Source organism: Mesoplodon densirostris, chromosome 19 (assembly GCF_025265405.1).
Source record: "Mesoplodon densirostris isolate mMesDen1 chromosome 19, mMesDen1 primary haplotype, whole genome shotgun sequence".
NCBI lineage: Eukaryota > Metazoa > Chordata > Mammalia > Artiodactyla > Ziphiidae > Mesoplodon > Mesoplodon densirostris.
The window spans coordinates 37546146-37557102 of record NC_082679.1 but is presented as its reverse complement, the minus strand read 5'-3'; the positions used below and the strand labels follow the sequence as shown (position 1 = coordinate 37557102).

The 10957-nt window shown below is 47.9% G+C and overlaps 1 protein-coding gene across 1 annotated transcript in view; it reads left to right on the top strand.

Annotated features, from left to right (window-relative positions):
- Window positions 1–4850: 4850 nt before the first annotated feature.
- Window positions 4851–10957, top strand: part of GNAO1 (G protein subunit alpha o1) — a 160785-nt gene continuing 154678 nt past the window's right edge. The window contains exons 1-2 of the mRNA XM_060085129.1: window positions 4851–4968; window positions 5184–5226. Coding sequence (XP_059941112.1) covers window positions 4851–4968; window positions 5184–5226 — 161 coding nt within the window. The remainder of the gene's footprint in view (window positions 4969–5183; window positions 5227–10957) is intronic.

The following is a 10957-nucleotide window of genomic DNA, read 5'->3' as shown; positions in this document are numbered from 1 at the left end:
GATATTTATCAGAAAACTCTAAGTCATTTCTTAACCTTACCTAGACATTCTTCAAAGTTATATTCACCACTAAGTTAGAGTGTGAGCTATCAATTTTATAATAAAAACCCTTAGTGCAGAAACTTAAAAATCTCTAGTGATCTACCATTCTCCCCAAAATGCCTAATACATTTGACATTTAGTTTGATTTCATTTAGCTCATGAACCACACATTTTAGCCTATTTTCTTCCCATGAGGAGAGTAACGTCTATAAGGAATAGTAATTCTCCTAAGTTCTTCCTTTGACAGAAATACAAAAACTACTAAACATAAAGAAAATTTGAATTCAGAAACAGGAGAGATATTTGGACTTTAAGAATGTAAGCTATTAGTAGAATTAATTGGCACAGATTCTCTACAAGACCTAGCACTTTGTTCAGAAAAATCACCTAGGGAGTGGATACCAATACAGATTTTAGAATAGTCTGACTTGGTAGAAGTAAGATGAGTAACTGAATTTTTAACAAGCACCCCAGCTGATTCTGATGTGAATTGTTTTGAAACATTCCAGGGATTTCAAGATTTCAGGAAGCCAAGCTCATGTCTAAACCTCCCTTTGAGTCTAAGTCAATACATTAAACACAGTAGATGGTCAATACATGCATATTTAATTAAAGTAACCTCAAAAGGGAACAAATACGGAAATTCAGTTCATCAAATCAGAGCCCACATTCTGTAAGTTAGACCTGGAGGATCTTGCTTATATCGTAAATTACTGTCCTCCAGAATAGGAGCCACCTGTGGTACAAAAGCAGCTCAATGTAGGCTTTTGTTGTTCCTTTTAGAAAGTATATGAAATATTCTGATCACCTACTTTTAAAATTAAAAGTATGCTGAACCATGTGTGGTAAGGGCTATAGTTGACCTAAGGTGGGGTAAAGGAGAATTATTCTTTTGGTCAACAGGAACAATCAGAGAAATATAATTCTGAGGATCATATAAAATAAAACCAAATTGAATCCGTCCCTGATTACTTCTGATGTTAGGACTATAATTTTCTCATTCCCACAGGAATTAACTATGGACAAATTAAACACTTGTGGTATTATCTAATTACTAATAACTCACAGAGAACTGAGATGTTATCCTTACTTCTTTTGGTGGGGGGAGCCCAGAATATGATTGGTTTCTGGAGTTGTAAGCTTTCTGTGAGTCTAGGAAGTATGATATATATATGCAGACATAAATATATATATATTTAAATATAAAATAAATACGTATAACATGTTCTCTCTCAAAGAGTCCACAAACCTGTAAAAGGAGCCCTGCATTAGTACTAAATGACTGCATCACCTTGAACAATTTATTCAGCCCCTCAGAGGCTCAGTTTTCTCAGCTGTAAAATGGGTACCCACATTGATATGGGCCCAGGCTCTTTCCACTCAGCCATGACACTGCTCACACCACAATCCCTAACTGAGGTTTATGTGGGAGGATCACTAGAGATAATTTTCAGAAAAGTGCTCTGTAAGCCATAAAGCACTCTACAGGTGAAGCAGATGATTATTAGTCTTTTATGAAGCCGAGCTATAAAGATGCAAAGTGACCCAGAAAAAGAAAACAGGGTAGACAAACCTGAAATACAACACCTATCTATAGTGCCTAGAACATTACCCTGTTCATGGCAGGTACGTGCTTAGTAAGTATTGAGTAAAGAAAAACACAAAACATAGGTTTGTGCCTCCACCATACTAGGTATGATACCAAGAAGGAATAAATATACCCAAAATCAAAGATAGTTTGATTCAACCATGTAAACCACAATGCCCCAAGAGTCTAAGATCTTCAATTAAAAATTACTTCATATGAAAGAACATTAAAATGTAAAATATGACCCACCATTTACAAAGAAATGGTTATGGTCTTACCTCTTCAGTATTTCAGATGCAGCCTCGTAGGGATTGCAGAATCTGGGTGAGGTGGCTGAATTTTTTCCCTATATCTGAGAGATCTGCATAACCATCCTAGCAACCTTTAAAAGAAATAACAAATTCTATAGAATATTGGTCACCTAAGCTCTGTTTTGGATCTGGGAGGCTGATTTTTAGTGACAGCCAGATTTTAAGCAAACCAGATTCATCCCCTAAGCTCCCCTCCTCAATACACACACAAAAGGAGACTGGGTAGGGGTGGAGGGGCAAGTGGGGAAGAAGTTATTTACTTTATAAAACAATTCTTTATAAGAGTCCTTTGTCAGTTTTCTACAATATTTAAATGTGATCTAAGTTTAAATATTCAAATTACATTACATACAACTTTTGACATAGACAGCTATTTGTGGAATGAGGCAAACCCAAACTGGGAAACAACAAATTAAAAAATTCAGGGGAAAAAATGTTTTCTTCTGTGTGGGCCTTAATTGCCCCCCCCCATTGCAAATGTATTTTTATGCTGGGTAACATTTCCAAAAACAGGGGTGTTTTTTCTATTGTTGAAATGAAACAAACAAGTTTGCCTTCAGAGCCACAAAAATGCCCAACAATTAGAAAAAACGTTTTCCACTGGCAGGTTGCCTCTCCTATCCCCATGCAATCTTTCCTATTGGCCCCTTTTTCTAGGAGGGCCCCTGAGGCTGTCTGATGGAACTGACTGTAAAACCATTTTGTGCAGTGAGAACTAATTTCTTCAAAATCTCAGAGACCACCTAGAACATGCCCGATCTTTGGCAGAAGTGTATGTGTTTCCTCAGTATTTGATGAGTTGTATGCTGAGTAACTGACCCAGGGTTGCTGGGTCTTTATTTTATTTTATTTTATTTTTTTATTATTATTATTTTTTTTCTGTACGCGGGCCTCTCACTGCTGTGGCCTCTCCCGTTGCGGAGCACAGGCTCCGGACACACAGGCTCCGCGGCCATGGCTCGCGGGCCCAGCCGCTCCGCGGCATGTGGGATCTTCCGGGATCGGGGCATGAACCCGTGTCCCCTGCATCGGCAGGCGGACTCTCAACCACTGCGCCACCAGGGAAGCCCGCTGGGTCTTTATTTTAAAAAGAGATGGGGCCGGGGAGTGTTTTCAAAGATTTAGAGGAAGAAGCTCTCTTCTCTCAAAATCTATTCATTTAATGTATTTGTGTTTCGGGAAGAGGCAGGACAAGAGGGCTCAGTGCAAAAATCTCAACCAAACTAAACCTTTCAAAATGAGCAAAAGCATTTAAGCTCTGTGTTGAGAAAGTAAGCACCACTGGCATGAAAACCTGTCCCTCCCATCCAAAAGCTGCCCAGTGTGGGAACTGTCTCCTGCGTTGCCCTTTTGGCCGGCAATCTTGGAGCAGGGTCTGCGATGGCAAAGGGAGGCAGAGGCTCCATGAGAACAGGCCCTGGCTTTGTCTCATCCTGCTGTGGTCCTCTCCTCACAGCATCCTCTCTCACATACTAGGTGCTCAATAAATGTTTGTGGGACGCAGGAAGCGAAAAATCCGAATCTGCCCCTACGCCCCAAGGGCGAATGATTGGGAACGCAGGTTCCCTCAGAACCACGGTCTCCTCAAGTTAACCGAGGCCACCTGACCTCGGCAGCTACGGCCCCAGCAGCCGGAGAGCAACCAAGAAGGCGCGCTGCTGGAGCCAAGATGGAGAGGAGGCAGGAGAGCGAGGGAGGGAGGCGGCGCCGGCCGCAACCTAGTGGACCCACCTGACGGTGGCGCGGGCGACCCAGCCCCGAGCTCGCGTTGACCAGGCCCGAGCCGCCAGAGCACTGAGCGAGGGCGGAGGCGGAGGCGGAGGCGGGGAGGGGCGCCCCGGCTCGAGCCCGGCCCCAGGCCCCGCCCCCGCTAGGCCTCGCACGAGCCCACCTCAGGGAGCCGCGGGCCCTGAGGGGAGTGGGGGGAGGGTGGGGGAGGGGAGGCCGCGCCGCGCGCGCGCCCCCGCTAGTTGCGCGGACCTCAGCGCGCGCGCCTCCCCCGACCCCCGCCCCTCCCCGTCTCGGGGGCCCGGCGCGCGGCCCTGTTGACGTCAGCAGGCGGCTGGCCGTGCGGGATGCGCAGAGCAGCTGGCGCACTCGCGCGCTGCGCTCGCCCCCTCCCCCGCCCGGTCTGTGGCGCGCGCGCGCTCGCTCGCTCGCTCTCCCTTCATTTTTTTTCTCCCCTCCCTCCCAGCGTCTCTCCTCTCTCGCTCCCCCTCGAGCTCCCGGCTGCCCGCGGCTCCGTCGCGCTCTTCCTTTCTCTTCGGTAGGCTCCACCGAGCGATGCGAGCTCTGGGAAACAGCGACGCCGTCTCCCGCTAGAGACTTGCCCCCCGGCCCGGCCCCTTGCCCAGCCCTGCCCAGCGCGCGGGGGTCGGCGAAGGCGCCGCGGACGCACCGACGGCTGAGGAACAGCGATGCAAATACACTAGCAGCACCCCCTAACTCACTCCCTCCACACCCCGCGCCGCCTCCTCCTCCGGCAGCAGCGGCAGAAGGACCCACCCTGCCCCCCACCCCACCCTCCGCCGGCTCCGGCTGCGATTCCTGCCTCGACTATTATTTTATTTATTTTGGGTCGTGCACAAGCTTCAGTGCCTGCAGCCCGCGCCTCCTCGGACCGCGGGCGCCTCCTCCCTCGGCTCCGGAACCCCAGGCCCCGGCCACCCTCGCCTCGACACCCCCAGAGCCCCGCCAGCTGCCGCGAGTCTCCGCGGCTGGAATCTTGTTAGAGGCTGTCTTTTTGGGGGGTTCTGTTTTCCCGACATTTTTGTTTTCAGCCAAGGGGAGGCTATCGTGATTTTTTCCCCTTTGAGCCCAGGCTCTGCTTTCTGGGGGGGTGGGGGGCGCGCCGAGCCGGGGAGCCGTGCCAGCCGAGTCGTGCGGGCTGTGGCAGGGAAGGGGCCACCATGGGATGTACTCTGAGCGCAGAGGAGCGAGCCGCCCTCGAGCGGAGCAAGGCGATTGAGAAAAACCTCAAAGAGGATGGCATCAGCGCCGCCAAAGACGTGAAATTACTCCTGCTGGGTAAGGACCGGGACTGCCACCCCCATCCCCCGACCCCGGCCACTCTGCACCCCCCCACCAGTCCCCCCCAACTCGCTCCTGGGGAGACCTGGTCCCCGAGTTGGCACCACCATGTGCCCAGGATCGCCCACTCCCTCGCATGCCTTACCCCCCAACCCCCCACCCCGGTCCCCTAAGCTGACACTCACCAAATTTTCCCCTGTCTGTCCCAACAGGGGCTGGAGAATCTGGAAAAAGCACCATTGTGAAGCAGATGAAGTAAGTCCCTGTGGCATTGGGATTTGTACTTTTATTAAGCATAATTTTTAAATAATTTTTATTACCTTGCTCACTTCACATTGCTCTCCAGGCCCGGTTTTTAATTCGTGCACACACACACAAACACGCACACGCATACACACACCTGAATTTGACTCCCCTCCCCCAGGCCCTACGTTGGTTCTGGGTCCTCCACCCCAACTCCCAGGGTGGGTGTTTTCTTCTCCGGGGGGGTGGTGGAGGGAAGGGGAGCGCCTGTAGTTGTATGAATGACAGCGTCCGCCATATTGATCAGAACATCACATTATTGGCATGATTATGATCATTACTCTTGATTGTGTGGTGTTTCCTGTGTGTCGCTGCCTCTATTTCTCTCTCTGTGTCTCTGTATCATTCTGTCTCTATTTCTCTCTCCTCCTTCCTCCACCCCCTACTCCACATCCATAATCCCACTTCCCCCTACTCTTCTCCTGGGGCAGTGATTTTTGAACTTGGCTAAAACATGGAGGGGACCCAGCCCTAGGCTGGGGTGGAGTATCAAGTGTCTGCTGTTCATGGATTTGGTGCTGAATTAGAGGCTGTGGTTTCTGCCCCTCCTCCCCACCCCCAAAGGACGGAGGTTGGGGGAAGGGGCGTGTGGTAGGGGAGGGGGTGGGTGTCCAAGCGAATGTGGCTGGCACAGGTGTATCCAAGGTAGAGGTGGAAGGAGGACGCTGGCTGTGAGGCTGAATACCCGCCCCTTGCTGCTCCCCCGCCTTTCTCCCCCACCCTCCCAGCCTTTGCTCTCCTGACACTGGCAGTTTTCGTTCACTCTATGGCCTTTATCAATGTATTTATTTACACTCTGCATAGGCTGTGTTCCGTGTAATCTACCCACAATGCGGATTTCAGGCCCCACTTGCTGCACCACCCCCTTCTGCCTTAGATATCAGTTTCCCCTCCTAATTAACTGGGGGTGGATTTGAGTGATGGTTGAAAATTAAAACAAAATGGGATATTCCTTCCCTTCCACACTTTCTCAGTAAGGAGCCTTGCCCCTCCTTCCTACTCCCAGGCTTGCTTCTTGCCCCATCCACTCCTGGTTAGCAGTTCCTGGTGAGCCCACAGGCAGCTTTGCTTGGGGAGGGGGTGACCTTAGGAAAGGGGTGCGCGCCCTTGGGCCTCCTAGCCCCGCTGCTTCCGTCGGCCTGTCGGTTCGGGACGGAGGAGTTCGTTAAGACCGTTTAGCGAGGATTCCACGTCGCTTTGCTGTGACACCTTCGTGCACACACAGCTCCTAATTAGGGGTTGCTGTGCAGTAAACAAAAATGATTATTTTTCAACTTGACAGAATAGCCGAAGTAATTGCATCCCGTAGGAAAACAATGGAAAGTAAAAACCCCTTTCGCAGAAAGGTGGGTGGGAGACGAAGCATGCTTGCGGTTTCAGAACCAAGATGCAAAAAATCTTGCATGTGTAACAGGCATGACAAGCGGGTTCTAGGCGGCGCCATGATGGTAGGGAGTAGCGACTCGGAGACAATTTCTCCCGTCTGCTTGACGTGTTCTTATTTTTGTTCGAGAGCTCCCTGGGGCTTTCTGTGCAGAGGCCCCTCGGCTTGCCGCACCCAAATTATCCACGGGTAATTTGGCCTGGGGCTTCTTTGAAGCTTGTGCAACCCAAATGGATGGGAAGGCGGGGCCTGGGGAATCGCTCGTTGCAACAAGGTGCATGTTGCATCTGCCTGGAGGAGGCCTTGCAGGTCGGTAAATGCAAGCAGCACCACCCCTTTCTCCCTAAAGGGGACGTTTCAAAACTTCAGAACTCTAATCTGCAGTGGCAGGCTTGCAGCCCAGTAGAAGCCCCAGCCACCGGAGCTGGGTGAGGTTTCAGGCGCTGCGAGTGGTGGACAGCGCCCAGCCGAGGCTGGAAAAGTCGAGGAGACTCAGCTTGGTGGCGCTCGGCTCGGCTCGGCGCAGGCTGGGCGCGAGGCTCGGAGGGACTCGGCAGTGTTCGGAGCCGAGCCGGGGCCTCGGCGGAGAGAGCCGAGCCTCTTCGAAGGAGGCCGAAGGCATTCGGAAACGCTCGGTTGAGGGAAGCGGGGTGTATGCTAGAGTCTGGAAATTAACTTTGAATCTGCCAAAGCAACTCCTTACCTGCTTTTCCTGAACAAGCCCCATAACTTAGGTTGATTTAATAAGAAGTTTAAAAATATATACTGAGTACCCTGAAGGATACCTCGCCTTTTTTATTCAAACAGAGGCACGCTCTCCAAGGAGATAGGCGTGCCATTTTAGAATGAAATTTCCTAATTATGTACTGGGGCAGAAAATCTTAAATGAAGGCTGTATTTAGACTTCTCCGGGAAAGTCTTCTGCGTCTCATATTTGGTTACACGGTGGGGGGGGGCGGAAATCAAGCGTTAGCTATTTCAGATGGTTAAGTCAGACGTCCTGGCACTTCCTCTCTTTTCCCTGCACTCCCCCCTTTATCACCCGACAGGACGCCTTTCTGGAGAAAAATAACAGGCAAAATTGAGATTTTGTAGGTAAAACTGTTAGCATATTTTTAAAAATACACCAGTTCTCTTTAGGAAATGAGTAAGTTTGCTCAAAAGGTGAGTCAGAAAGATTTCTGGCCCATGTAAATTTTGCCACAAGGGACCCTAGTGTCCTGTCCTCCTGAAGCATTCATGAATGGCAGCTTTTCCTGTAAGCCCTCCAGCTTGGCTTGAAATAAATCAGATCAGGGCCTTGTGCCAAACTGGATGCAGGACTTGTTTTATTAACCACAAAATGTGGGATTGGTGTCACTGTATCCTAGTGACGAATTCTTTTGAGCCTTCCCTTGCAGAGGTGATTTTCCAGATTGCCACTTGGGTGAGAGTCACTTGAATCAGGAGAACTGTACTTATGGGTGGGGCTGGCTCTGAAAATCTAGGTGGCATTTACAAAACGCAATTTTGGACTTGCCTGGCCAGTATGATTGGTTAACAACCTATCAGACCATACTTACGAGTTAATCAGGATGCTCTTTTATTTCACCTGGGCAGATGAAATTAGAGCGTTCTCTGTGAGTGATGCCCTGTGAGAACTCGATGACTTCCTAATGGGGACTGGGGTTTAATAGCTCAGCCTGTTGCATTGAGAGGAAGAATATTGATATTGAGACATCTCCAGATCCTTTTTAATCAGCATTTCCAGAGGAGCAAAGAGCCACTCCATTCGGCGTACATTCTTATCCACGTTATGGCGTGCTGATTAGAAGACGGACGGGGCCTCCATATATGCCTGTAGTAACTGAAATTATATTACAAAGGCCTTGGCTGGCAGATGCTGCTTAGAACAAAGTGTTAACACCCATACCAGCCTAGGAACATTGCAGGGAAACTGACCTTTGACATTCTTTTGCTTGATACATGTTGCAGTGGGAAACTCGCATCCATTAAGAGAGGCTACGTGTTAGACTGTCATTTGAAAAGCGTGATTCTTAATACTTCATTAAAATTTTCATTTGAAAATAGCTTGCTAGGTTTTTTTTCCTTTGTGTATGTGATTGTGAACTAGTGTTTGGGAGCTCTGTGTCAGACAATCCAGAACATTTCCGTACTGAGAAATAAACAATGATCATTGAGACGGCAAAATATAATTTTACACATATCATGAGTAATCAGTGACTTTTTATGTGTGACATTTTAAATAATTTTGCTTGTTAGGAGGTCCTGACCTCACCTGTAATACAGTCTCGTCATTTTTGCAGTCAATCAGGGGACTCTTTTATTCCAATTAATCAAAATTTTAACAGCAAGTGTTAATTTTATTTAATCACCAAAACCCTCTCAAAGAAATCTCTTAAGGCATTATATATGGAATCAACAGAATCACTTTAAGTGACTTCCCATTCTGAGCAAATAGTGACAACTACTTGGACCGTCTACCTGATGAAAATGTAAAATGAACTGTGGAATTGCTATGGACACCACAGTTTGTCCTCATTTGAGATGTTGAATTTTCTGTGATGTCATATTCAGGCTAGCTGTTGTCTCTGGAGCATTAAGTGAATTTTTAGGGAGCTAGAGAGTCCGAAGGTGGCAATTGAGGCCTGGCTTGCTAGCTGGTAGGCTTTATATAAGTGAACACAGTAAAGTGGAGCACTTTGGATGTGTGTTCCTTTCCAAGGTGCTTGCTCAGTGCCACTGGTAAGACAAAACTTAAGGATTTGCCTGGTGAAGACACCATTGCTCATACAAATATCCCAGCCCTTCCAGTAGGATTGGAGTCTGAGGACAGACCCTACCAGACAGGGAAGACAATCTTAAGATTGCCAAAAGCTGTTGGTTTCCTCCTACCAGCTGACCCTGACTTTGTAATTAGGGCGTTTAGTCTTTGGCTTAGGTTCAGGGCAAGCCTGTGTTCATTCAGCGCACCGCTGTTTGGCACCGGCTAAGTGGCAGGCATGAGAGGAGGTGAATAGCAGCTTGCAGCCATTACTCAATAAAAGTACAGTCGTCTGAAAGGGCGTTTCCTGCACATCCCCAAACGGTCCCATGTTGGGGCAGCGCTCCATTGAGAGCTCCTCGATCTGTGGACTTCTTGTTTCTGGAGTCATCTCTTTGGCTGCTTTGCTCCCTCTCCCCTTCCTCCTGTCTCCATGTTTATTCAAATGGAATGCACCTCTCTCTCTGGAGACAGTGTGAGCGCAAACAGAATGTCAGATCGAGTAGCAGATGAGTTCGCCTTTGCTGATGGATGGTGCTGTCTCCCTTCTTACTGTTCACTGAGCTGTAAATACCAGCAGACCTTCCTGCCAGAAGAGTAGCACACAGTCCACCTGATCTCCTCAGGAATCAGCTGTGGAATTCTTGAACCTCAGTCACCTGTTGGATTCTGAAATCGAACCCGTGTGCTTACTGAAAGGGTTGTTGCTGATGAGATTAAATGGATGAAGCTTCATGCAGGATTGACAAGACTCCAAAGGAATCCAGAATTTCTAGTCTCTGTGTGGGGCTAGATTAGATTTATAGTGCCCAGAGTCAGAGGACTGTCTTGTTTTTTTAGGACTTGGAACTCCCCAGATTATATCATGCATCTTAGCCACACCTGCTAAAGATAGGACAGGATCACTTATGTTTTTCAGCTTCTCACTGTTAACACTGGAGATTTAATATGAGTAGAATAAGGTCATATTTTTCTGACATGTGCTCAGTCAATCTGGATGCAGGGACTTGGTTCCCTCTCTCCCAGGGTGTTCTAAGTCTCTCATTTCTTACAAAGCTAGACGGACCATTATCACAAGAGCACATTTTGATCTGAAAGACAGTAGACAAGCTGGTGAGGAGGTGATTTCAAACTGAAAAAAAACATTTTGGAAAGAATTACCCCAAAACATGACACTAGCAAAGAACAACTTTTGATTTTGAAAATTTTTTTAAAATGTGCACGTATGTGTATGTTTACATACATACTACATGGATTTTAAAATGGTTAGCAGATGCTGTAAGAAGAGCACTTCACCCCACTTTATTGACTGCATCATAAAAAGCTTGAAGGTGCCCAAACTGCATTCTAAGAATTTGTTCAAGCCAGTATCACATTCTTATTTTATTCTGTGTCTCTTATTTATGCACAATACTGGTTAGGAAAGAAACCTCCTAAGAAATCGGTCATTAGCATAGCGGAGGAAGGAGAGAAAGGAGCAGTGACCTGTTAGTGGTTCAAAGCGATAGGTGGATTCCTATTGAGAGAAGCCGTTT